Source organism: Dama dama, chromosome 4, assembly GCF_033118175.1.
Source record: "Dama dama isolate Ldn47 chromosome 4, ASM3311817v1, whole genome shotgun sequence".
Lineage (NCBI taxonomy): Eukaryota > Metazoa > Chordata > Mammalia > Artiodactyla > Cervidae > Dama > Dama dama.
Window position 1 is genome coordinate 29452393 of NC_083684.1, and position 27715 is coordinate 29480107.

Below are 27715 nucleotides of genomic sequence, written 5' to 3' on the forward strand. Positions count from 1 at the left end.
GCATTATGCCTGAGGCCGAGTAAATGCTTAAACATTCACAGAAGGAAGGAAAGGAGGGGAGGAGGGGAGGAGGGGAGGAGGGCAGGAGGGGAGGAGGGGAGGAGGGCAGGAGGGAAGGAGGGCAGGAGGGGAGGAGGGGAGGAGGGCAGGAGGGGAGGAGGGCAGGAGGGGAGGACCCTTCACTTTGTTTCCATGTCTGTACCTCTTTGCATCTCTCTCATCTCTCTCCTTCCATCTCTAATGATCTAAACGCTCTTGCTCTGATGATCTCTAGGTGCGGGCTGATCACCTCTTTTTGACCCTTCCTCCCCATCTCTGACCCACGCCCCGGGAGTGCCGGCAGTCCTGCTCCCCAGGACGTCGAGAGTCTAGAGTGGTCGCGCCAGATGTTTCTCCGCGGGGGTCCTTAGGTTTTGCGCCCCCAAGGGGAGTACAGAGGTTGGGAGGTCGCGCACTGATGGTGCTCACAGAGGCCCAAAGCAGCTAGCTGAGGGGAGAGGAGGCGGAGAAAGGAAAAGAAAGGAGAGAAGGGGAGGAGGGCAAGAGGGGGAGCGGGGCGGAGAGGGGCGGGCCCGCGCGCCCCCCCACCCCACCCGCCGCAGCCCTGCCAGCGTCCTCCCAGCCCAGCCGGCCACATCTGGCGGCTGCCCGCCCCTGTTTCCGCTGCATCCAGACTTCCTCCGGCGGTGGCTGGAGGCTACGCATCTGGAGCTTTAAACATAAAAAGGCTTTGCCAGGACGGGGCGAGAGCAGGCGGCGGCGAAGCGGGCTGGGGGCCGGGCCATGCGCTGCTGAGCCGGGCAAAGCCGAGGAGACCGAGTCGAATAGCCCCTCGGAGCGCAGCGCCGCGCGGGGGAGCAGGCGCCAGCCAGGCGGCGACGCGGCCACACGCACCGAGCCAGCCACCCCCGGGCGACGCGCGGGGCCCGGGAGCGCAATGACCGAGGCGCGAGTGTCCCGGGGCGCGCTGGCCGCCCCTCTGCGGGCGCTCTGCGTCCTGGGCTGCCTGTTGGGCCGCGCCGCCGCCGCGCCGTCGCCCATCATCAAATTTCCTGGCGATGTCGCCCCCAAAACGGACAAAGAGTTGGCTGTGGTGAGTTGCGACGCTAGCCTCATCCAACCAAGTTTGGAGAAACTTTGGAGCGGGAGGAAGGGCCACCCCTCCCCCCACCCCCACAGTGGGCTTACAGCGTGGGGGAGGGGCTTCAGTAAACCGCGCGGGGTGGTCTTTGGACCGCCGAAGGAGGGTGGTGGAGCTGCGGTTAAGAGGAGAAGGCCTTTGATAAACAGCTTGGCGACTTTCAGGACCCAGAGCGCGGGCGAGCCACCAGCAGGGTCAGGAACCGAGATGCTATGGCAAACCGCTGGAATGGGCCCCTTTTGCAAATAACAAGGACGTTGTCCAGTATCTGGGATTTGGCAACAGGGGGTCGGCTTTGTAAACAATTCTTGGACACATCGGGGGGGGGGGGTTGGCTGACAAAGCCAGTTGGCCAACGTCCTGGGAGGACTTTGGCAAAAAGCCTGAAGGGGTCTCTTTCGCAAACAGTGGAGGATCCTTGAAACCCCTGTGGGACTTAGGGAAGAGGGGCCCTTTGACACACAATTTGGTTAAACCTTTGCACACGTGAGGGTGGGAGCTCTGGGCAAAGCAGAACTTTGGCCAATGTCTGGGAACCTTCTGCACACATCTGGAGAGGGGCCCTTGGACCAACCTCTCGGGGGTCCTTTTGGCAAGTATTTGGGGCTGATGGGAAACGACCAGCACATCTTTTCTCGGCGGCTCAGTGAACAAGTTGGTCAACGAGGGTCAAGGGTTGGACCTCAGAAAGTTTCCTCGAACTTCTCCAAAGGAGTAGGCCGACGGAGGGAGAGAACTGGCCAGCAGGGCGGAGGGAGGGGCAGCACGAGGGCCCCGGCGCGTGGGGCGGGGGCGGGCTGAGCCCGGCTCGGGTGGGAGAGCAGCCAGGGAGCCCTCCCTCCGGGCGGGTTTCCGAGCTGCAGCTCAGATGTTTTGCGAGCGCGCGCCTGGCGCGAGGGGCATCCCCGCCAAGAGGTTGCACAAACAGGGATGGGGGCAGCGGAGGGGCACTGCCCCTCCCCCTGGGTCCCCAGACCCAGACTCGGGCTGGGTCTGGGCCCCTCAACACGTTCCTTCCAGCGCACATCTGCCCTGCTAATTGCTTCAACCACCCTTTGTTGTTGTTGTTGTTGTTTGGTCGCTAAGTCAACCGCCTTAGAAAGCCCTTATTCTCCCCAAACTGTCCAGGACAGGATCGTCACGCCCTTGGTCACCTGATCACCCGGGGAACTCCTTCTCAAGCTATGACACCACCCCTGCCCCTTTTCCAGCATCTAGGTCTCTGCCTTTTGTGGACAAATGGAGCTGGTCTGCATAATGATGGGGCTGTGGTTGGGGGTGAAAGTGGAGCTTTGGAGCATCAGTCACAAAGCTACCTGGGTCCCCACACCTTCTACAACCTATGGAGGTCCAAGTTGCCCAGAGGCATGCATTGGAGGGCATGAGAACCCAAACTTTGAACTTAGACCACCTGACTTCAAATCGGGAGTGCACTAACCAACTGGCCTAGTAAATCTAGGGCAAGTGACTTCTCTCTGAGCTTCTCCTGCAAACCGAGGGTAATAAGGGTACCTGTCTTGGGGTTAAAGGAGAGATAATCTTAGGAAATTCCCTAGTGGTCCAGTGATTAGGACTTTATGCTTACACTGCAGTGGGCACAGGTTGGATCCCAGGTGGAAGAACTAAGATCTTGTGTGCCTCGTGGCATGACCACAAAAAATAAATAAAGGAAAATAAAGGAGAGGTCATCTTAGACACATTGAAGGGTACCTGGGACATGGAAAACACTCAATAAGTGTTAGTCATTGTATGTTATTATTATCGTTTATTATTAATATTATTATTATACCCTTTCTTTCCTCTTTCCTAACTACCCTCCTAAACAAGGTTAGGGCCCCATTAATAAGGTCTCCTGGCTCTCCCCACCATTCCTATCACATATTTAATTTTTCACTTATTTGTGATCCATCAGCCTCCCTATACTGGGTTTTGAACCCTAGACTGAGACTAGAAACATCTGTCATGCTCACCACTCGACCCTCAGCCCAGTAACACTGGGCTTGGCACCTGTTAGGGGTCAAAAAGTTTTGTCAAGTAAATAGATGAACTGATTGGTCTCTGACCCCCTGCAAGGGACTATTTGGTTTTGGCCTCCATTTGGGCTGAGCCAGCTGCACAGTCCCTGGGGACAGGGCTGTTTTCTTTGGGGAAATGGCAGATTCAGGATTTGAACCCAGGTCTGTCCCCTGCTGGAGCCCAGGGCACACAGCCCTTTTAAGAAAAGTGAGGGAGATAATCCCTATGTCATCAGCGTTTTGGTGGGTTAAAAGAGACAATGGAGGTAAAGAGAGGTGGTAGAGAGGTAACAGTTCTAAGCCTGGGCTCTGGAGCCAGTTACTTGGGTCCCAGTTCAGCCCTGCCATTTGAGAGCTGGTGATCTTAGGCAAGCTTCTTAATCTGTCTGTGCTTTAGCTTCCTCTTCTGTGTGATGGAGATAGTCATAATGTCTACATGATAGAGGCTATGAGCAGTTTTGTTTTGTTTTGTTTTGCCACACTGCACAGCGTTGGGGGATCTTAGTTCCTGGACCAGGGATCAAACCCATGCCCCCTGCAGTGGAAGCAAAGAGTCTTATCCATTGGGCTACCAGGGAAGTCCCTGCAATGAGCGTCAAATGAGTTAACACATGCTGACATCAGTACCTGGGCATATAGTGAGCACCTAACTTGTACTCCCAAACCACACTATCTACAGTTTGTATGTCACTCAGCTAATGGGAGTGTGCAGCCATCTGGGAGTGTGTATGTCACTTAGCTAGTGCTTTGGGAACCTGGGACTCTACCCAGTGCTGATTCCTTTGGCCAATACTATACCATCCTAATGTGGCTATTTGTGCCGGGGTCCTTATTTCTTCCAGCAATACCTAAACACCTTCTACGGCTGCCCCAAGGAGAGCTGTAACTTGTTTGTGCTGAAGGACACCCTGAAGAAGATGCAGAAGTTCTTCGGGTTACCCCAGACAGGTGAACTGGACCAGAGCACCATTGAGACCATGCGGAAGCCACGCTGCGGCAACCCCGACGTGGCCAACTACAACTTCTTCCCCCGAAAGCCCAAGTGGGACAAGAACCAGATCACATACAGGTGCCAAGGCAGGGCTGTGGGAGGCAGGGCGGGCCCTGGTCCAAGGGACACTGTGTCTCATTGGGCGTGGTCTTCTCCCCTCTCCGGGGACCCAGGAGGGATCTTGGGAGGACTTGGCATCCTAAGGAGTTTGCGTACAAAGTTCTTAGGAATGGAGTCAAATGGACCAGAACTTGAATCTCACCCTTCCTGGCTGTGGGGCATTGAACTACTTCCTTTTCAGTGCTCTGACCCTTGGCTTTCCACTCTGTAAAACAGAATTAAAACAAAACGTTATTGATGGGTCGGTTGGGAAGTCGACCGCGTATATAAAGGGGTTTCACCGTGTCTAGCACATAGTGAGAGGGAGTAGCCATTCCCTTCTCTAGAGGATCTTCCCGCACCAGGGGTCAAACTCGGTCTCTTGCATTGCAGGCAGATTCTTTACCATCTGAGCCACCACAGAAGCCCATAATCAATACTAGTCATTGTCATTATTAAATGAGGTTATTGGGGTGGGTAACGAGAACTTGATCATTGGTTGCTATTGATAATTGGGTTTTATGCTATAGAGTTGTAACTGGTTGTTAACTGGGCTGAGAGCTCTGTTCTGTAGGGCTCGTGCTGCACTCCAAGGGTGACATCTCTGTGCTGGGTCCTGGAATGCACTGTTTACATTCCTATCCATATGGATTGATCTAAGGCTCTGCAGGACTTTGAGGTGCTCTGGTGGACTCTTCTCCTAGGAAGCTCTGCTTAACGTGTACACACATGCCAGCATGTGCATCCACACTCATGCAGACACATACATGTCACATGTATGCACACATTCACACACCTGTGCGCACACACACACCGTTGCACACTCACACACAGTCACATATACACACCCTTGCACACATCCGTACACACTTGTAGGCCTAGGCATACTCACATGCCTTTGCACACCTGCACACACTCACATGCTTTTGTCACCTCCAGGATCATTGGCTACACACCTGATCTGGACCCCCAGACAGTGGATGATGCCTTCGCTCGTGCCTTCCAAGTGTGGAGTGATGTGACCCCACTACGGTTTTCTCGGATCCATGATGGAGAGGCTGACATCATGATCAACTTTGGCCGCTGGGGTAGGCAGAGGAGGGGCGCAGGGGGGTCAGTGTAAAGGGGCAATCTGGATATTAGAGAGGCCTGGGGGTGTCTCCTTTCCAGCTTAGCTAGGAGGGCAGAAGATGCAGACTCTAGAGTGATGTAGACTGGAGCAGACATTGGAAAGCCACATTGATGGGAAGTGGATGATCTGACTCCCTGGAGATGGTGTGAAACTGAAAGCAAATGGGCTCCCCACACTGTCCAATATGGTAGCCCCTGGATCCTCAAGGCTACTTACTCTTAAATTAATTACAATTAATATAATTTAAAATTCAGTTTCTTGGTCACTAATCAAATTTCAAGTGCCCTGTAATCACATGAGGCTAATAAGTTGGACAAAGAGCATTCCCATCATGGCAAGAAGTTCTTCTGTTGGATGACACTCGTAGACGCTGAGGAACTCTAGATATGAAACTGGGTCAGATACAATGGACCAGTGTAGACTTGAGAGCAAGCAGAATGGATGCCAGGGTCTAGGGTACTGTGTGGGTTGGGATGGGAACACAGTAGTGTAGACGTGAAGGTAAACAGTGTAGACGTTGTGAGTGGAATGTGATGAGGGGAAGTAGCACAGGAGACAGTGCAGGTATGTGGGTAGATGGTATGGCCCTGGGTGGCAAAGTGTTTATGAGCACTAGTGTTGTGGCCATTGGGAAAAATATGACTTGAAGAGAGGTGATATGGCTAAGAGAGGATGTGATGGTAGTTGGTATAGACCCTGGGGACATGAAGGTGGTGGCGAGGAGACTGGTGTAGCAGTGTAGGTATGTGGGTAGGTGTAGTGTTCATCAACAGTGGTATAGACAACGAAGGTTGGTGGTAGAGATTCTGAGGGCTGTGTAGACTTGAGGGAATAGTGTAGACCCTAGGATGCTGACTGTCAAGTCAGCAACACTCCACTGGCTCGCTGTGTCCTCAGTCCTGGTTAAGCCAACAGGGCGAGGGAAGGGGACAGAGGGTAGGTGGGCTGAAGGACCCCAACCATGGATGAGATGCAGCTGGGGTTCAGCCCCCAAGGGGGAGCTAGAAGCTGAGATCCAGTGTGTTTCAGAGCATGGAGATGGGTACCCTTTTGATGGCAAAGACGGGCTCCTGGCTCATGCCTTCGCCCCGGGCCCTGGAGTTGGGGGAGATTCCCACTTCGATGACGATGAGCTGTGGACCCTGGGAGAAGGACAAGGTAAGAATATGACCATCTACATGCCGGAGCCTCCTCGCCGATTTTCCGCATGCCTCCCTGTCACCTAGCAACAAAGACTGTGGCTTCCCTGGCAACTGGTAGACCCCTCCATCTGCTCAGATGGGAGGGGGAGGCGGGGTCACACACCCCGATGAGTCACGATCCTGGTCTCCAAAGAAAGGCCTAGAGAGATTCACCCTCCACCCTGTGTGGCTCCTCAGTGGTCCGTGTGAAGTACGGGAATGCTGACGGCGAGTATTGCAAGTTCCCCTTCCTGTTCAACGGGAAGGAGTACACGAGCTGCACAGACACAGGCCGCAGCGATGGCTTCCTCTGGTGCTCCACCACCTACAACTTTGACAAGGATGGCAAGTATGGCTTCTGCCCCCATGAAGGTGAGTGTCCTCCTGGCTTCAGGCCTCCACACCCCCAGGCCTGGCACCGCCAATCACCCAGCGTCCCCTCAACTTCCTTCAGCCCCCACGTCCCGGTGTGAGCCATCACTGGGCCCTTCTCATCTGTTCCATTATTCGCTTAATACTTTGATTAAATCGATTCCTCTTTTGATTTAATCGATTCCTGCTATTAAGTCTCACCAATAGCAATATTTATGAACTCATCAGTTTGATGGGCTAATTATTTTTTCCAACATACATTAAAATGAACTTAGAATGATTAAAGTGCCCAGTGGGTCTCTTGAGAATCACTTTCTACCCTCTAGCAGAATTGGAGGTTCAAGGGTTGAGGAGAGCCTTGGGATGAATCAGAAGCCTAACAATGGGATTGGTACTAAGGCCGGTACCCAACCTGGGGACACCGACCTGGGGGATTTCAGGCATTGCTTCTGGTTCTGATGCTGACTCTGAGTGTGTGTGTCTGGGGGCTGTTCCATCTGCCTTTCTTGGTCTCCATCTGTCTTTGCTTGTGGTTGCATCTCTGGGTCTTGGCAAAGGCATTAGGTTTGACCTAGTATTTATGTGTGTGTTTTTGTCAGTGCTTGAGACATAAGCTCTAGATATTTTGAAACAATGTAGACGGAAATTTTTTTTAAAGGGAGAGGGTATTGACATATACACTCAATTCTTTTTAATTTATCCTTGACATACTTCATAATCAGAAATCATGAAAGGACAGCATATATAACCTTATACTCTTATCAAGTCATCAAGTTTAATGATTCAGGAGGTTGAAAACTGAGAAGATATGGAGAAAATGTGAAAAAATCCAAAACCTTTTAAAATACTTTTTTCTTACTAGCCCATAAAGACTCCTTGATCTATAGATACCTCTGTCTTCTTAGCTGTAATTTTACACGTTTGTGAATCTTTCTGACTTTATTGCAACTGAACCTTAAGTACCAGCCCTGTTGACAGAAGGAAAGAAACAAAGAGCTAGTTAAATGTGTTCCTGTTTACACTTCTAGTACCCAAAACTCATGCAGTACTTTTTATTAAGTAAAGTTCAAGGCATTGGCTATTAATAAGTCAGAAGTATTTAAAACCAAAAATATTTAATGTATTTTGCATTTCCCAGTAGGGATTTGGATGGCGTTAACCTTCCATGTGTCAACCCCTGTGTTTAGAACAGAATGTCTTGATAATAGAAGGGAAACAGCTGTAATTCATAAGTTGAGGAAGGGTTTTTCCCTGTTCTGGACATTAACCATTGGTTTGGTCCTTAGCCAGATATAAGTACGCACGACATGCACGTGTCTGGGTCTTGGGGCAGAGGTTCTGGTTACTCAGCCCCTCCTGACTGCTGAGTCAGTGTCTGCTTCCCTCCATCTCTTTGGGGGCAGGATTTGGGAAGAGATGGGGGCTTCCTGGGTGGTAGAAATGCCGCTGATGGGAAGCCAAAGGTGGAGACTGGTCTCCATCGAGGTTAACACTTCGCCTTTCCCATTTCGAGGCCACCAAGGCAACTTGTCTTCTCTGTCAGCCCCCTTGTTTCTGGCGTTCCAGGAGAAGGTCACTGGGTTGGGGAGAGGGGAGCAGTGAGGGTAAGGGGCCCTGAGACTTGCGGGGGTGGCCAGGGACTGGGCTTGATTCTGGCCATGGTGGAGTTAACGGGGGCTGGTGAGGTCACCTCTGGCACCGTTGTTCACAGATGGTCCTTGTTACGCACTTGTGGTTTTGCTAGTTGGCAAATCCAAAGACACACCATTCTGTAGCTTCGGGTGGATGAGGGTGCGGGGCAGCAGGGGGAGAACCCAAGACAGACAAGCCCAGACTCTTAATCCCACTGTCTCCCCTGAACCCTCCAGTCATGGCCCATGTCTTGGGGCGGTCAGAGTGGGAGCCTGGCGTGTGTATTAAAAAGTTCGCAAAGATACCACCTCCCCCTCCCGCCCTCCCTCTCCTCTCCCTCCTGCAGGGACCACAGCATCTGGGAAAACGCCTGGGGTTGAAAGGAGGTGAAGTTTTCTCTGTGTGCGCAAGCGTGAATGACAGCGTGAGGAAGGGAGAGATGGAGATCAGTGTGTTTCATAGTTCTCAGTTACAACCCTCATCCATTTAGGTGGCCATGAGTAGTTCTGGAGCCAGCTTTCTACAAACCTCAGTTTCCCTCTTGGTCAAATGGAAAGATGTTGCCATCCTGCCCACCTTGGATGATATATTTAGCAATCTGCAGGGATGCAGATATCAACCAAGCAGAGTAGATGGTGACCCTGGGGCTGGGGTAGGGTTTGGAGGCCCCCACTATGTGCCAGGGGTTAACTATTTTATTGCTGGGGCAGAGCGGGGCGGTCCATAAGGTCCAAGGAAAAGGATGAGGCTGGCAAGGGAGGAAGGAGTATTTACCCCCAGAAGTTCAGAGAAGCAACAGTTTACCAACCAGTATAGATGTTTTTTTTTAATATGTTACCAATGCTACAACTTCCCTGGTGTGAGTGGGCGTGGGCAGCCAGCTATGCATCCACACAGGTGCCCAGCGGATGCTCAGGTGGGCAGGTGGGCAATCTCCCTCACATTTGTACCCTCCCCCTCTCTCCTGCACCCCAGCCCTGTTCACCATGGGCGGCAATGCCGACGGACAGCCCTGCAAGTTCCCGTTCCGCTTCCAGGGCACGTCTTACGACGGCTGCACCACGGAGGGCCGCACGGACGGCTACCGCTGGTGTGGCACCACGGAGGACTACGACCGTGACAAGAAGTACGGCTTCTGCCCAGAGACGGGTGGGTGTCGTGCCTCTCCCCACCCTCTGATGGCAAACCCACGAGAGCACCCTCCCCACCCCGCTTCCCCAGGACAGGGGGTGCTAGTCAGGACGCTCAGCGGCTGGCCCAGCATGGACACCAAAGTCAGGACAGACATTGGGCACCCATGGCCAGTTCAGCTGAATCGGCTGGTGATGCCTAAGATCAGGTCCGCCCAGGACTTGCTCAGAATGACCTGCACTCTCCCAGCTTCCCTGGTCTTTGTCTCTCATCTCAAAGTCTCTCTTCCCTGCCTCTCTTTGTCTTAGTCTGTATCTTTTGATCTTTGTGTTTCAATAAGAACGCCTGCCCTCCCTCCCTCCCTCCCTCCCTCCCTTCCTTCCTCCAACAGATATTTGCCAAGTCCCTGCTCTCTGCAGAGGACACAGGTAAGTCTCCCACTGGACCATGTGTGATGGAGCTCCTGGTCTTGGAAGGGGTGTTGGCACCCTCAGCTCTGCCCAGCTCCCTCTGGCCCCCCCATGGCCCCACCCATGGAAAGCTAATTTAAAAAGCTCTGGAGTCTGGCTGCTTGGGTTTGAATCCCAGCCCTGCCACTTCTTAGCAGCACTGCCTAGGCAAGTTATTTAATCCCTCTGAGCTCCAATCTTCCCATCTATGCAGTAGGAGGTGACCTAGGGTCCCTACCACACAGGGTTGTTTAAGGGGGGCCAGGATGTGAGATGGGTATAAAGCCCCTGACCCAGCGGCCCGGACTGAGGGAGCACTCAGTAAGTCTGGTTTGTTAATGTCGGTGTCCTGTCATTGCTCCTGGTGGTGGCCTCGGACCGCCTGCCTCCCGCTGACCCATGTCCCTGATCCCACAGCCATGTCCACTGTGGGCGGGAACTCGGAAGGTGCCCCATGTGTCTTCCCCTTCACCTTCCTGGGCAACAAGCACGAGAGCTGTACCAGCGCTGGCCGCAGTGATGGGAAGTTGTGGTGTGCGACCACCTCCAACTACGACGATGACCGCAAGTGGGGCTTCTGCCCGGACCAAGGTATGAGGAGCCCTGGCTTTAGGGCAGAGAAGCAGCACATCCGGCCCCGCCCATGTGTGGGCGGGGAAACCGTCCAGAGTCCCCACCCACCTCAGCCATAGGCACCGCCCCCTAGACACCCGCCTGCCCTGGCACAGGTAGGTGCCAATGCCACCTACCGGCATCTCTACTGCCGACCCTCCCGCTCAGCAGTGACTCTGCCCGTTCCTGGTGGGGACCGCTTCCCTGCTTAGCCCCGCTTCTCTGGGCAAACAGGTGGCCTCCAAAATAAGACCCGATCCATCCCAGCGCCCAGTTCCTGGGTGGGAGTCAGTTTTCCCTAGCAGGTGCTGCTTTCCCCTCCCACCTCTATACCCCTCCCGGTGGGTCTGTCACACCCCCAAACGTCTCAGTGCTGCATGCAGGGACCCTGCTCCAGAGAGACGATTCTCCTGCGAGACATTCCACTCCAGCAGAGAGCTGCCTTCAGGGAGCTGGGTGGGCAGAAGAGAGGAGTACAGTAGGCGCCTCGGCCCTGCTCTCCCCACCCTCCACGCAGAATGGGGAAGCCCTCACGGCCCTCCCTGCCCCATGGGCACTGTCCTTTGCCAGACTGTGAATGGAGGGGTCCTTGTCAGTACTGGGTGCTGAAAACACAGCTGCCAGGGACAGCTCCCTGCCCTCCAGGGCTCACGGGCTTGAGCGAGAGAGTGGCTAGGACACAGGCTGTGACCTTACTGTGTGGTCCCTGCAGTGAACAGGATCCTTGGGGGCACCGGGGAGTCTCTCTAGGCTGCAGGGCCCAGTGTCACTGGGATCAAGGCCCCAGGTAACCAGGTGAGAATGCTGGGCTCGGGCCAGCCAGTATTAGGGCAGGTTCTTTAAAGTTACTTTTCTTCTTTTTTACTCTCACTGAGATGGAACTTGGAGAATGCCAGCTGACAGAGGCTGGCCAAGGGAGTTTTTCCTATCCTCCCTCAAGCTCCATGCTAAGACTTACCCTGATTTTACCTGCTCTGCTCCAGCCTCTATCTAAAGGTGGGGTTCTCCACCTGCCGGAGTGGTTTAAGGCTCCAGAGCACGTATAGTGTACTTGGTTGGGGGAGGATGCAGTGTATTAATGTCCTCTTGCTGTATGTAGTTTCTAAGTTGTGTCCGACTCTTTTGTGACCCCATGAACTGTAGCCCGCCAGACCCCTCGATCCATGGGATTTCCCAGGCAAGGATACTGGAGTGGATTACCATTTCCTTCTCCAGGGGATCTTCCCCACCCAGGGATCAAACTTGCATCTCCCGAATTGGCAGGTGGATTCTTTACCACTGAGCCACCAGGGAAGCCCGTGTTAGTGTCCTAGGGCGCCATAACCAGATAGCTTAAAACAACAGAAATTTATTCCCTTGTACTTCTGGAGTCATCTAGAAGTCTAAAATCAAGGTGTGGGTAAGGCTACATTTTCTGTGGAGACTGTATCACTCCAATCTCTGCCTCTGCTGTACTTGACCATGTACGTCTCTATATATCTTCTAAGGACGTGGGTCACACTGGATTAAGGGGGGACCCTCCTGCAGTATGGCTTCATTTTAATTTGTAGCTTAATTCATCTACAAAGACAATATTTCCAAATAAAGTCACAGCCACACGTACGTGGGCTTAGAACCTGAATGTGTCTTTGCAGCGACACAATTCAACACACAACCGAGTGCAACAATGGGGTTTGCCCACTGTCTGGCTTGAGCCTGGGCAACCACTCCAAGTGAGCATCTTTTTACAGCTTCCCCTGGGGAAGAAATGGTGGACCAAGGGTTTCCTCTTTGGAGACTCTGCAGAGCAGGTTTTGCACTTGTTCTTTATAGAGAAAATGAAGAGCCAGGAAATGGGATTTTTAAACACATGGGCCTTTAAGTAAAGGACTTGCCAGTACTGCGTGCTCCCCTCTATAGCACATGTGCAGTCTACATGGAAAGGGATGAGGGGACCTGGGTTGACTCTAATTGATAGTAAAAGGTACAGTCTGTTAACCCCAGAATTCTCGGAAGAAGAAAACATCAATATGTGCCACTTCTATGCTCTGAACCATACCATGGAGATGTCCTCAAATGTCACAATTGTCGGAGCCAGGCCTGACTACTACTACTTTTTATTTTTGGCTGCACCGAGTCACATGTAGTATCTTAATCCCCCTGTCAGGGATCAAACCCCTGCCCCCCATGTTGGAAGCCCAGAGTCTTAAATATTGGACCACCAGGGAAATCCCCTGGTCTGACTTTCTCTCTTATCTCTCTCCCTGTCCTTCTGACCCGCTCCCGTCCCTACGGCCCTCAGGGTACAGCCTGTTCCTGGTGGCAGCCCATGAGTTTGGCCATGCAATGGGGCTGGAGCACTCACAGGACCCTGGAGCCCTGATGGCACCCATTTACACCTATACTAAGAACTTCCGCCTGTCCCACGATGACATCCAGGGCATCCAAGAACTCTATGGTAAGCCTCAGCTTGGGGTCCCTGGGGCAGGGGTTTGGGGAGGTCGTGTCGCTGGGGGTGAGGTGCCAGGGGGTGGAACCAGCCAGGTCTGGAACTGCAGGAGACAAGGGCAGGAGTGTTAACCTGGTCTGGGGATATTGGAGCATCACTCCAAGCGGGCCCTCGGACAGCCCTTTCCTTTCCAAATAACACCAGTGTCTGAGCCTCCCTTGGCTCCCCAGCCACGCCGCAAGGCAGGTGGGGCAGAAATGGGCTCTCCGTTTTCTAGGCGAGTCAGCTGAGGTCTGAGAAAGGTGGAACCCTCTAGCCCCAAGGTCAACAAGACTCACGCATCCAAGTGAGGTTTCGAATCCAGGAGAAGTATTAATAGCTAAATACAGGGTAGAAATTCCCAGCACCTGGAATGACCTTAATGATACAGGAGTGCAAAGCTTCTAGTTCTCCAAACAATTCTTTTATTTTAACGTGTAATAGGATCAGTACAGCTAGTACCTGAAACCATTGATTTATGTATATTAATGCTTACAATGAGACCAGAGTTTACAAAGTGACTCCATTTTTAAAAATAAATCAACATATAATAGTACTGGTGATACTTAGACAAGGCTGAAATCGTGAAAGTGGTTCTGAGGCGACAAAGTGTGGGGAGCATAGGACTTGGGAAAGAACTGCAGTAGAGTGAGTGGCTCCGGATTCGAGCATCACCTCTGCCACTCACCAGCTCAAGGAATGGAGCCGGTCTTTACCTCTCTGGACTCATTTTCCTCACTTCTAAACTGTGGCTGGTTACCCTCAGGAGTGAAGGAGGTGCCTGCCACACCCTCGGTGCTGGCCACATGGTCTCCCCTCTGACCACTCTGACTCTCTTGTGGGCTCAGGAACCTGGGCTTTGGGTTTAAATCCTTGGGCAGGTCATATACAAAACTTGTCTGGGCCTCAGTTTCCTCATCTGTAAAATGGGAGTAAAGACGATGCCTACCTCTTAGGGATGGATATAGAGAGGACTGATTCAGGGGATGTCGGGGAAGAACGTTCATACAAGGTGAAGGACCACAGAATTCTGGTTTCTGTTCAGTCTTCTTTCCAAGTCCAGGCCTTATCCCCCTGTCTTTCCTGGGCTGACACCGAGGCCAGAATACTATTCTTCTGACCATTAGCAGGTTGGGTGGGCCAGTCTCGGGGCTCAGCCTGTGGGGGAGAATGCCTGGGGCTGGGGAGAGTCTGAGGTCGGGTGTCTTCCCCCAGGGGCCTCCCCTGACATTGATACTGGCACCGGCCCCACCCCAACCCTGGGCCCCGTCACTCCTGAGCTCTGCAAACAGGACATCGTCTTCGACGGCATCTCTCAGATCCGTGGGGAGATCTTCTTTTTCAAGGACCGGTGAGTGTAGGAGCTGGCTTCCTTGCCCTCTGCCCTGTCTCCATTGTTCTCATGCTCCCATCTCTTGCTCAAGGACCCCTCTGGGGGCTTCACAGAATGGCCGGTATGAGACCCATTTTTGCTGCATGTCCAGCAGATTTTGGTGCTATCACAACAGGCACTTCCTGTGCTGTCTCCTCGCCTGTGGGTCTCCTCGGTGTCTTGGCTTCGGGCTGCAGTATGCAGGGATGGTCTGCATGTCACTCCTTCTCCTGGGGTTAGCAGCTACTCGTGACAGATGGCAGGAGCACAGGAGGCCAGATCAGACCACACAAATATATTTAAAGCCTCCACTCTGAGCATATTTGAGTGAGCATAGCTTCACTGGCTGAAGCTAGTCACATGGCCAAGCCCACTCTAGGGGATGGTACTGCACAGTCGTGTGACATCACACATGGATGTAGATTTCTAAAACAGGGATGGAGGGAAGAATTAGGAACAATGATTCCATCTACCACAGACCTTCCCCTGGAATGGCCTTGACCTCAAATGTTCTATGTATAGGGAATAAGTCACCACAGGCAGAGAGGTGGCGTCCTTCAGGCTATAAATAAAGGCCCCCACTCAATCCACCAGGGCTGTGAATCACCCAGCTGTCCTAGAGGCAGGCAACAAATCTACAACTACATTAAAGCATCCATCCACCCATCCTTCCATTCTTCTACCTATCCATCATGCATCTATCATCTAATATCCACCCATCCATCCATTATCTGTCCATCCATCATCATTATGTATTCATGTGCATCATCAAGTCATTCATTATCTGTCCATCCATAGAGCATAATAGTTGAGAGAATGGTTCTGGAGCCAGGTTGCTTAGGTTAGAATCCTGGACCTGCTACTAACCTGTTGCACGATTATAGGTAAGCTAATTGTGTATCTGCTTTTTACTTCCCAAATTACTCATCTCTAAAATGGGATTAATAGTCCAACCTATCTCATAGGGCTGTTTTAAGGGTTAGATGAGCTTAGTGCTTAGAACAATGCCTGACACAGACTAAGTGTGTTTAATCATACTAGCTGTTCTTATTGACAAACAATTACTTGACTTCTCCTGTGCCAATACTTTGCTAAACTTTGGGATCTGGGGGTGAGGTGTTTTGTGCTGTGGGCAGAGGGGCTGCTTAATGCCTAGATTGTTGTTTTAGTCATTAAGTCATGTCTGATCCTTTTCCTACCCTGTGGACCATAACTCATCAGGTTCATCTGTCCATGGCATGTCCAAGGCAAGAATACTAGAGTGAGTTGCCATTTCCTTCTCCAGGGGATATGCCCCACCCAGGGATTGAACCCACGTCTCCTGCATTGGCAGGTGGGTTCTTTACCGCTGAGCCACCAGGAAAGCCCAATGCCTAGATTAGTGTTCTCAAAAAAAGGTCAATGAATCTCCCCAACAAAAATCACTTAGAGTGTGAGGGTTAAAAGTTTCTGCCCCCACCCTCAGGCCCTCTGACTGAAATTTCTGGGAATGGGTCCCAGGCATGTGCATTTAAAAAAATTTCCCCATGAGAATTCCCTGGTGGTCCAGTGGTTAGGACTCTGTGTTTTCACTGCCAAGGGCAAGGGTTCACCCCCTTGTCAGCAAACTAAGATCCCACAAGCTGCAAGGCACAGCCAAAAAAAGAAAAAAAATTTTTTCCCAATGATTCTGATGCACATTAAAGTTTGAGTGCCACTCATCTGGTTTAGGGAACAGAGGCAGAGAGGACCGTCATGGCAGAATGAAAGAGATGTGACTGCAGAGATATTAGCACAACACTTTGTGGACATATCTGAGTCCAGGAAGGCTCCGCAGGTGAAGTGATACCCAAGCAGGAACATTAAAGAAGCAGATGCAGGTGGACGTGATGGGGCTGGCAGGGTGGGAGCGTGGTTGAGATGAGGGAATTGCAAGAACAAAACTGGAGAGATGCGAAAGTTACTGGCTTATCCCAGGAGAGCCTGGTGAGGCTGAAGATGTTCCACAAACTCTTGTGAAGGGGGTCCTCTGCTCCAGGCACTGGGCTAGGTGCTGGGGCGGGGGGAATGGGACGAGTGGGGCAGATGCCAGTAGGGAGATAGATGGCTAGAATCCAGAGAGAGATGAGACCCATAATGCAGTGAGAAGTCAGGTCCATCAGTCCACGAATGCCCAAACCAGGACATGGAACAACAGATCTCAGTGTGTCCTGCACCCCTCATTTCAGGGATGGGGAGGAAGTGAGCCCAGGGAACCCACGCTCCAGCACCACCCTTGATCTGCTGCACTTCTCTCTAAGGAGACCTTAACCACACTGGTGGGTCTGAGTACAGAGCTGGGAAAGGGTGTGGTGCCTGGGCCCAGGTCGGAGCCATCCCTGGTCTGACACATCCCACTTTCTTTCAAAAGGAAGTTGATGAGTGTTTAATGGGCTCCTTGAATTGATCAGTACGTATTTAAACACTGACCATAAGCAGAAATTGGTTCTGGACATTGTGGGGGACTAGAAAGGCAGTATTGAAGGATAATTCAACTTTGGAGTCAGATCTGGATTTGAATCCTGGTAATTCCACCACCTCTCTGAGCGTCATTTGCCAAGTAAGGATCATGGTACTTTCCTGTATCAGGTTGTTTTGGTCGCAAGTAACAAAGAATCCCAACTCAAACCAGCTTAAACAATGGAAAGAAATTATTCCCACGTGGTATAAAGTCCAGGGGTAGGGCTACCTCCAGGGGCGGAAAGAGGGTCACGGATTCAGTGATTTCTTTGTCCACTACCGTCCTTGGCATTGACTTCGTCCTAAGGCTGCGTCCCTTGGGGTCACACGATGACTTCCAATGGCAATTGGGGCTGTAAACTTCCTTGCCCACATGCAGCAGAAGAGTGGCTGAGAGAGAGAGAGATCTCCAGATGTGAAAAACAAGTGTATGTCTTCAATCTTATTGTGCCAACATAGGACATATGGCCACTGCTGAATCAATAGCAGTTGCTGGGGAATGCTAAGCTCTGATAGGATTAGATCAGTGGTCCTCAAACTTTGGCACGCATTAGAATTGGCTGGAAGGATTTTTAAGTCACAGATTACTGGGCCCCAAGCCCAGAGGGTATGATTCATGGGTCCTAAGTGGAGCCCAATAATTTGCATTTCAAATGAGTTCCACGTGTTGGTCTGGAGATCTCACTTTGAGAACGGGTAGCTTAAACTCATCAGAATGGGGACTGGATCTATCTATAGGAAAGGAAGGACCATAAGTGTGGGTATTTTGTGAGGAAGGATTATAGGGAAATAAATAATAGGTGCTGGTTAGACCACCAAGAGTGCATATTATTTTATAATATTGTAAGGTTGACATTTTACAAGCCACATGAAGTGCTTGGCACTTAGTAGGCCCTCAATAAATGATGGCTCTTTGTTACTCCTGGAGGAGGAAATAGCAACCTGCTCCAGTATTCTTGCCTGGAAAATTCCATGGACAGAGGTGCCTGGCAGGCTACAGTCCATGGGATTGCAAAGAGTCAGATACGACTGAGCAGCTGAGCATGCACACACACTTTATTACTCCTGCCAAAGTGCATGAATCCATCATTTCAATTCGGGAAATGCCTTTGAGTGCCATCAGCTCCTTCCTCAATTGACTTCTAATCTGACAGGAAAGATAAAACACTTTAAAAAAAAAAAACAACAATCAAACTACTGTTACAGGCCCTTGGTGTTGCCAGTTTTGAGAGACTCAGAGTGGGGAGAGCACAATATGGAGAGAGAGGTAGTTAGGGAAGGCTTCCTGGAGAAGGGAGCAGGAGGGGGAGCAAAGTGGTTGCTTCTCTGCTCTGGTGTCTTGCTGAGGGGACTCTGCTCATTCTCCAGTCCTTCTCCACCCTTCCTTTGACCTTGCCTCCCTGCTACCCAGCCAAGGAATTGTCCTGGGATGTTTGTGAGTGGGGGCTTGGGGAGGCATGTGTGGTTACAGCCACAGAGGGACTGAAGGTGTGGTTTCCTGTGTCCCCTTCCCCCACCCAGGTTCATCTGGCGAACCGTGACACCACGTGACAAGCCCACAGGGCCCCTGCTGGTAGCCACATTCTGGCCTGAGCTACCGGAAAAGATCGATGCTGTGTACGAAGACCCACAGGAGGAGAAGGCGGTGTTCTTTGCAGGTCTGTGGGAGGGGAGCCTCTTGGCCCTCGGCTCCAGGGGGCGCTGTACCATGATTCCTGTACACTGGGGGGTGCTCCCTCTTGGTTACAGATTCGCTCTTTCAACCATCATCTGGGAGGTTGGTTCAGACATCCAGCATCAACCATCATGGGCTCACAGAATGAGCATTTCAGTAACCTTTTACTTATTTTTCAATCTTTCTGATTCGTTTTCCAGAGGAGAATGACACTTCAGTGCTACTGTCTTTAATACCTTCCTAATGCTGGTGCCTTTGGCAGATGACAGTTTTAGTGAGAATCTTTTAAACACGGATTTGTTTTTATTTTTAATGTTTACACTTATTTCTGTAGACTTCAAAATGAATTCCTTGAAAGCAGAATGTTGAGTTAAGTAATAGTATGAGGAGACTCTTGTTTAGTTGGTATCTGACTCTTTCCAGCCCCAGGGACTGTAGCCTGCCTCTGTCTCCTCTGTCTTTGGGATTTCCCAAGGAAGAGTGGATTGCCATTTCCTCCTCCAGGGGATCTTCCCAACCTGGGGATCAAATCTGCGTCTCCTGAACTGTATTGGCAGGCATATTCTTTACCACTGAGCTACCAGGAAGGCCCGTGAGGAGTCTCTCTAAGTGGTAAAAATCATTGAGGTAGGGTCATATGGGCTTCCCAGGTGGCTCAGTGGTAAAGAATCCAGCTGCCATTTCAGGAGACACAGGTTTAATCCCTGGGTCGAGAAGATCCCCTGGAGAAGGAAATGGCAACCCACTCCAGTATTCTTGCTGGGAAATCCCGTGGACAGATCAGCCTGGCAGGCTACAAATCCATGAGGTTGCAAAAGAGTTTAATGTGACTTAGCGACTAAACAACTGCAGGGTCATATGGGTAACATTTGGGAAACCTTGCTCCTTTACTCTTTATTCGAGCACCTCCCATGTGCCAGGGCTGCTACCCCTGTTCTCCGGGAGCTCATGAACCAGGGGGGGAGACAGAAAAACAGGCTGTTCGGAGGGGACGCAGGAAGGGCTGTGGTGGTTGGGGGGTGAAGGCTGAGATGCGGTCATAGGGACAGCTTCCTTGACGCTGAAGGCTCAGACAGCACTGTGGGTGTGTGCTTACCAGCGGACTCCCCAGCTCCTCCATCCCAGAGTGACCAGGGCAGCTGCTGGCTCACAGGGGACCTTTGTGTGAATTAGAAAAAGGTGCCTCTTCGCGGCAATCATGGCACTTAGAATCTCTGGCTTGATGAGTGAAGCCAGGGTGGGATTCACTCCCGCTCACCTTCTTGGCCAGGGACTTTCCATAACCAATTTGTGAAGCCTTAAATGGAGGCCCCGATTCTGGGAACTGAATCCCAAAGTGAGCAGAACTCATGTCCCTGTTGAGAAAGGCCACAGTGGGGTCACTGGCAGATTGGTGGTGGGAGGAACAGCCTTGGGCACTTGCCGCCAATGCACCCTCTGTTTCACCCCAGGGAACGAATACTGGGTCTATTCAGCCAGTACCCTGGAGCGAGGGTACCCCAAGCCACTGACCAGCCTGGGGCTCCCCCGTGATGTCCAGAAAGTGGATGCTGCCTTTAACTGGAGCAAGAACAAGAAGACATACATCTTCGCCGGAGACAAATTCTGGAGGTAAGGGAGGGCGGTGCTAAGGACAGCCGCACCGCCGGCCGTGTCGACAGAGAGAAGACATTGGCCTTGAGCCTCTTGGGTTGAGTTCAGAGGCTGGCGGGCTGTGGACACTCCCTCTCTGGTCTCTAATCTGCCAGGGCTATGGGCCCTCTGAGCAGTCACCAAAGGGTGAACCATTCTTGGGCACGTTACTGGTACAGTTCTGGTTAGGGCCTCCTTTCCCTGCTCAGAAGTCTTTGGATTGGGCTCATGACTGTCTGGTCTGGAGCTTTGTATTTTAGGGTGACTCACTGAAGAAGGGGGTAATAAAAATAAAAATAATAGCTGCTACTCTGATCCTACGTATGAGGTGGGTATTATTATTCATCCCATTTTACAGGTGAGGATATGGGTTCAGAGAGTTTAAGTATCTGGCTTAATGTCACACAGTCAAGTAGTGGCAGGCTGAGATTTGAACCCTGGAATTCTGGCTTCTAGAGAACATGCTATTCTCCACTTTTCTACACTGTACCTGAGGTAGTGGGGTCTCAAGAGATGGGAGTGGTGGAGGCAGGGATGGCAGAGGGCAAACACGGGATGAAAACTGAGATGGGTACTCAAAGGAGCCAGTATCCAAATCTGGCCTCACTGGAAGCAGCGGCACCCTGTGGCCCGGCTTCCACAGGCCCCCTGGCTGTGGGTGCAGGCTGGCAGGAAGCCAGTTTGGAAACATGTAGCTCTCTGCCCCAGCTCATCTAAGGGAAGGGTATAGGGATTTCCCTGGTGGGTCCAGTGGCTAAGACTCCTTGCTCCCAATGCAGGGGCCCCAGGTTCAATCCCTGGTCAGGGATCCCACAGCCATGACTAAGAGTTTGCATGCTGCAACTAAAAATCTAGCCTCCTGAGACTGAAAAAGATCCTGCATGCTGCAACTAAGACCCGGTGCAGCCAAATAAATAAATTTAAAAAAAAAATAATTTTAAAACTAAAGGGAAGGGTCTGATTCTAAGAGACCACGGTCAGGGCTGAGGGCCAGGGAGTCCAATATCCAGGAAAGGTTAGTGACAGGCAGCCTGGATCTCAGGAGTTTAATTATGAATCTTCCCATTTCCTAGATGAGGAAACTGAGGTCCAAAGAGATGAACTAACTTGCCTTAGTTATTTGTAGGCAAGTGTGTTGGCCGCCGATTACGTAGATTATAGGATTTTAACTGCTTCTTTTGCCTTCTAACCCTGGGCCCCCAGCAGTGTACCCTCAGGGTCATTGGGTCGGTGGAGAAGGGATGGTCTTCCTCTTTGCATCCTAGCATTCTCACATTCCTCCTGTGTCTGCATCTGAACCTTTGCCACCCCTGGAACAATCCTGCTTCCCTCCCGGAGTTCGCTGTCCTCCCCCCTCCTCCCCACCACCTGCCCCCAGTTGCCCTGCATTCAGAAGCTGTTTATGTCCCCAGCTGCCGTGTCAGGGTGGAATTCCAGACATATTGCTAAGTTACTTAGCAACTTAAGCTGATTGATATCTCAAGCCTCAGGAAAGGAAACAGCCAGGAAACCACAGCGCTACGCCCACAGGCTCCGTAACACTCCCAGGCACATGCACATACTGTGTGGAAAGGCATCTAGGCACAGCAATCACTTCATCTCCAAATCTTAGAATCAGGGAGCCCTAGTGTCTTTGAATCAGTGTTGAAAGGACATTTATAATCATCCTGCAACACACACTGTGAATGTAAACATATGGGAACAGACGTGTCCATGTGTAATCATGAGTATATTTGTGTATATGCGCGCATACACACACACACACACACACACACACACACACACACACACACTGATGCTCAGGATGTGCAGGCACCTTGCTGGGTTTTGGGCAGAGTTACCTGCTTTCTAGTCCCTTTCAATAGCAAGCCTACCTGCCAAAGCCTAGATCTGGGACAGACAGCCTGTTCCACAGGGAAAGCTCTGTAAATCTTCCTTAAAAGCAGCAGAACCGAAACATCTATTGGAGGTTCTGGGTGGGGTTTCTAAAGGAGACAGATCTTTTTCCCAGGAGAGGTAGTTAATGAGCCTGAGACACTGGTCCTGGTAGAATCTACAGAGGCCCAGGCCTCCTTGCTGGAAAAGGAGAAATCGCTCCAGAATGATACAGGAGAAGGAGCTATTTCCAGCTTGGACAACTCCAGGGAGTGCTCAGCCCTTGCTTCTAGAAGCTTTCACTAAGCCCAGAAAAATGCATTCAGTATCTCCTATGTGCCAGACATTTACCTTGGTGCTGGAAGATAGTGGTCAAGCAATAGGCTCTCTCTGGGACTTCCCTGGTGGTCCACTGGTTAAGACTCCTTGCTTCCAATGCAGGGGGCATGGGTTCGATCCCTGGTCAGGGAACTGAAATCCCACATGGCAAAAAAATGAATATAATACAGAACTTTTTTTAAAAAAGGAGAAAAAAGAAATTGTTGCTCTCTGCCTGGTGGAACTTACAATATTATGAAGGGAAGAGATATAAACATATACAAATAAAATAGTGATGGTTCTCATGATGGGCCCTGTACCACATCCCGGGGCTATGCATTTCACCTGTATTTCTCACTTAAGGTAACCACTATCATTAGCTGTGTTTTCCAGGTGGCCTCAAGGATATACCTTTGAAAAATCTTGGACACAAATATCTGTGTTCGTAACACCTACTCTACACTACAGTTCTACAGCCAGAGAGGAGAAGGTCAGAGGGTCACAGAGAAACCTTTCAAAAAGTGTCCCAGTGAGCAGTAAACACTGTAGGAGGAAGCTCTGGGGATAGAGTGTAGAGCCACATGGTCCCGTTCAGAGCCAGCATCTTCCGATGCCTCCGTGCTGTATTCTTCCTGGAGGAAAAGAACTTAGAAGCAGATTAGTTCACCTCTCTGAGCCTCAGTTGATTCTTGCCCTCCCTGCCCTCTGGGTAGAGTGGGAAAGAAGTGAGGGCAAGTTCAAGGGCACACAGCTCCGAGCCATTGTCACTCCAGAGAGTGTAGTTGGAGGGGGTGTGGATGGGATGCTGGAATCTTCCCAAGCTGGGAAACTTGGTTTTGGTAAATCAGGTCACAAGGAAGCATGTTAGGTTTTGCAAGAAGTCTCATGACAGAGATGGGATTATGGAAGGCATTTCTGGCAATTCTGAGGGTGATGGGCAGAGGGGGAAGACTCCTATAGAAGGGGGCTCACAGGGGAAGGTGTTTTTGGCATCTGGGATTGCAGGTGGTCAAGCTGGCTGTGGGGAAGAAAAGAGCCAGCTATGAGGCTGGTACTGGGCTGTCACCAGAATGAGATTCAAAACACAGATCTATCTAGAAAATTAGCACCATGAGGGCAAGACTTTATCTTGTTTATTACAATATCCACAGCGACATAGTGGGAGGTCATTAAATATTTGCAGAATAATAAGTTGATGGAGTGTAAGTGGAGAAGCAGTGGGATCAAAATGACCCCAGCCTTTTAAAAGTTCTCCCAAAATTAAAATGAAAAAGACAGATGTTGCTGGCCAGGAAAGGAATATACCAACTAATACTCCAGGTATTTACACAAATTAAAGGCAGAGCCCTGGATAACGACTTGCCCTGGGAGCTGCCGTTGGGACTGAGATGACAGGAAGTTGGTCTGTGACTCACAGGGAGCTCATGCACCACCTTGTACTGTAACCTCATGTCCCAGACGAGATCATTGCCCAAGATGTGGACTATCAACTCACTTGACAGATGAAGCAGCAGCATTTGTTCAAGCCGAGCAGTGATGGGCAGGACCTTGTCTCTGGGCTCCTGGTCCAGTGCTGTTTGTACGCTGTTTGCAGCATTTGCTGTTTGCAGAGATCAGAGTTTCTAAGGGAACTAACATTTCTCAGATACTGTGATAGGCATTTTGCATGTGTTATTCCATTTCATATATATGATAATTAAATATCAATACATTAAATATAGCCCATCTCACAGATGGTAAAACTGAGGCTCAGAGAGCAATTTGCCATCCTATAGCCAGACAGGCCTGAGTTGGACTCCCAGTTAGAAAGGGAGTTAAGCCTCTGGTATATAAAATGAGTATTATGGTAGTAACTATCATAGGATTGCCATAAGGATTGACTAAGAAAGTATATGGAAGGTGGGTAACACTGTTTAAACGTTAGCAGTAATTATAAGATTATTTTTACGGGACTGTCTCAAGTCACCTAATGAGTGAGTCGTGGAATTAGGATTTACCCAGGTCTGACTCCCTGCCCCTCAGCTCCAGTCAGGGGCCTCCCTGAAGGGTTAAAGCTGGCCTCCCAGGCTCACCCAGGAGCCATCAGTCGGACCCTCCGGTCACGCTGGGGAAGGGCTGGCCTTGATGGAGGCCCACTGGTTCACCACGGCCATTTTCCTTGCAGATACAATGAGGTGAAGAAGAAAATGGATCCCGGCTTCCCCAAGCTCATCGCCGATGCCTGGAACGCCATCCCTGATAACCTGGATGCTGTGGTGGACCTGCAGGGCGGGGGTGAGCTGCCCAGGCCTCTGGCCGCTTTCTAGGACTCCCTGCCCCCAGCCAGGGCCCCGCTCCTCGCAAGCACACACTCCCTCATTGTGTGGGGAGGCAGGCGGCGCCCCGGGAAAACAAACCAGCCCCTTCAGCCCAGCGCTGGGAAGGCATCCAGACCCCTGACCTCTGCTCACTCAGCCGGCTCCAGGCAGTAAGACCCAGAAAGGCCCCTCACAGCTGCGGAGCTTGGAGCCAGAGAGCGGGGAGGAGGGGAGGCCTGCCGGGGGCGAGAAACCTGGGCTCGGTGCCCTGGATTCATTCTGGGGTTTGATCCAGGCCCTTTTGGGTTCCACAGGAGGCCTTGTGACTGCCTCCCATTAGCAGAAGGATGGCTCCATTTGAGACAGGACCAACTTTGTCAGGCCCTGATGCTGAGGTGGCAAAGATAGTCCATTTGTCTCTGTTCCTTTGCTGCATAAAGCAACCAAACCAGCGAAGGCTAGAATTTGGAGTTTGGAAACCAGATTCCTGAGGAGTCTTCTGGGAGGTCTCTAGGGCCCTGGAAATGAGTCCAGTTTGGCTTTTTAGAGGAGATTTCAATGAAATTTCACAAAGATGCTTTTTGAGCTCCTATCACATGCTAAGCACATGGCCCTGACTAAACCTCTCACATGTCCAAGAAAAAGCAGGGTACAGCCAGGTGTCAGGTTAAGGATTATCTTCAGAAAGAAACATCTGTTGAGCACCTCCTGTATGCCAGGGGGTTGAAAGGGAAGTAAACGAAGTCATATGTGTCAGGAGTAAGAAATTCCAAATCCCTGAGGGGCCACGCTGGTGCATTAATGAGTGAAGCAGGCAAGGCAGACAGCAGGGAGTGATGTGGTCTGTGGAGCATCAGAGAGTACATGGCTTGTTTTCTGGGGACAGCTGCTTCTCTGCTGCTGCTGATCTCTGCCCTGCAGGAAAAGAGGAGCAGGGATGGCAATCCAGTAGTTAAGAATCCATGCTTCCACTGCAGGGGGGGTGCAGGTTCGATCCCTGGGTGGGGAACTAAGATCCCACATGCCACCTGGTGTGGCCTGAGAAAAGGGGAGTAGTGTTATTAGATATTCTAGCTCTTTTAAAAAGAAGTGAGAAATCCATATTTTCATATGAAATTTCCAGATTATTCAAAACAAAACAGAAAACTTGTGTGGATTAAACAAAACCCACATGTGGGCCATCTGATAGGGATAGCAGTCTCTTGCTTTGCCACCTCTAGGAATGCAAAGTGCCCAGCTTGATGCTCGTACTCAGCCCAGTACTATTATTTATATTAATAATAGCATATATCATCTCATTTTATCATCACCATAACCCCTAAGAGGTGGTATCTTTATCCACATAGAAGAAACAGGGACTCAGAGAGCTTAATTCCTTCCTCCAGCCTCAGAGGGGTCTTCTGTGATTTAAACGTTTCTCCCTAGGGACCTACCTGGCAGTCCAGTGGTTAAAACTTCACCTTCCAATGCAGGGGGTACAAGTTCAATCCCTGGTTGGGGAGCTAAGATCCTACATGCCTCCTGGCCAAATAACCAAAACATAAAAGCAGTTTTGTAACAAGTTCAAGAAAGACTTCTAGCAATGGTCCACATCAAAAAAAACCGAAAACTTATAAACTAAAAACATCTTCCCTATGACAGGCAGACTTGTAAAGTTCTCAGGAACCTTCTCTGTGCTATAATGTCTGAGGATGGGTTGGTCACAGGCTCTTCTCTTTCTCATTCCAGGTCACAGCTACTTCTTCAAGGGCGCCTATTACCTGAAGTTGGAGAACCAAAGTCTGAAGAGCGTGAAGTTCGGAAGCATCAAATCCGATTGGCTGGGCTGCTGAGCTGGCTCCGCCTCCCCCAGGGCCTGCCCCTCCATCACCTGCTGCACCCCGGGCCCTGAGCGCCAGGGAAGGACCCGGGTGGGCGGGGCAGCCCGCAGTTCTGTAATTACTCAGCCTTCTCACCCCCACCTGGTAATTTAAGAAAACCTAGAGTGGCTCTGCCCTGTGCTCAAGTAAAGGTGCTGATTGTACCCCTCCTGGGTGTCCCTCCCCCTCCATATCTCACCGGCCCTCCAGAGCCACCCCCAAAGAGATGCCTTGAGATTCTCAATGCAGCCGTGCCTGGGCTGCCTTGGTGCCGCCACGCTTCAGGCTCTCCTCCTTCCACAACCTTCTGTGGCTTTACAGCACCCGTGGAGCCAACAGAGACTATGTCGAGAGGGCACTGGTGGCCCGACAGCGTGGCCGGGCATGGGGCAGTGGGAGAGGGGCACGGTCGGGTGACCACCCCAGACATCTGGCCTTCTCCCTGCTGGCTGCCTTAGAACCGTCCCTACATTAGCAGTTTGCTTTGTATGCACTTTGTTCTTTTCTTTGGATCTTTTTTTTTTTTTTTTACTTTTCCACCTGACATTGCATTTGCCGACGGAAGGACTCAGGTTGTCTGAAGTCACTGCACAATGCATCTCAGTCCACGTCGTGATGGTCCCCTCGGTCACTTTCTTTAGTTCTTTCCCTCCTCTGTCACTTCCTTCACTGGATGGAGGAAAACCAAGTCATGGCTCCCCCCACCCAGCCTTCCCCTTCTGTCCCGTCAACAGTTTCCCCGTGGGAAAAATCAGTGAGTACGAATAAAGACACTAATTGAGTGGCTGTGTTTGCCGGCTGTTTTAGCGGAGCCTAAAGAGGGGCCCTAGCCCCAGCCCCAGCCCTAGCCCCAGCCCTAGCCCCAGCTCAAAGAGGAAATGTGGAAAGTCTAAACCCCTGCTCCCTGCAGGGCATAGGTGACATCTGCTGGAAAGGTCACAGCTGCCAAAGTAATCAGCAAGAGACTCTCTGGGTGGGTGAGCTGGA

The 27715-nt window shown here is 51.2% G+C and overlaps 1 protein-coding gene across 1 annotated transcript; it reads left to right on the forward strand.

Annotated features, from left to right (window-relative positions):
• Positions 1-938: 938 nt before the first annotated feature.
• Positions 939-27514, forward strand: MMP2 (matrix metallopeptidase 2). Its single transcript, XM_061138530.1, has 13 exons — positions 939-1093; positions 3999-4225; positions 5186-5334; positions 6408-6536; positions 6758-6931; positions 9539-9712; positions 10561-10734; positions 13037-13192; positions 14438-14573; positions 18594-18730; positions 20199-20358; positions 24737-24846; positions 26598-27514. The coding sequence occupies exons 2-13, from the start codon at positions 4074-4076 to the stop codon at positions 26699-26701; spliced, it is 1755 nt and encodes a 584-aa protein (XP_060994513.1). The 5' UTR covers positions 939-1093; positions 3999-4073; the 3' UTR covers positions 26702-27514.
• Positions 27515-27715: the final 201 nt, after the last annotated feature.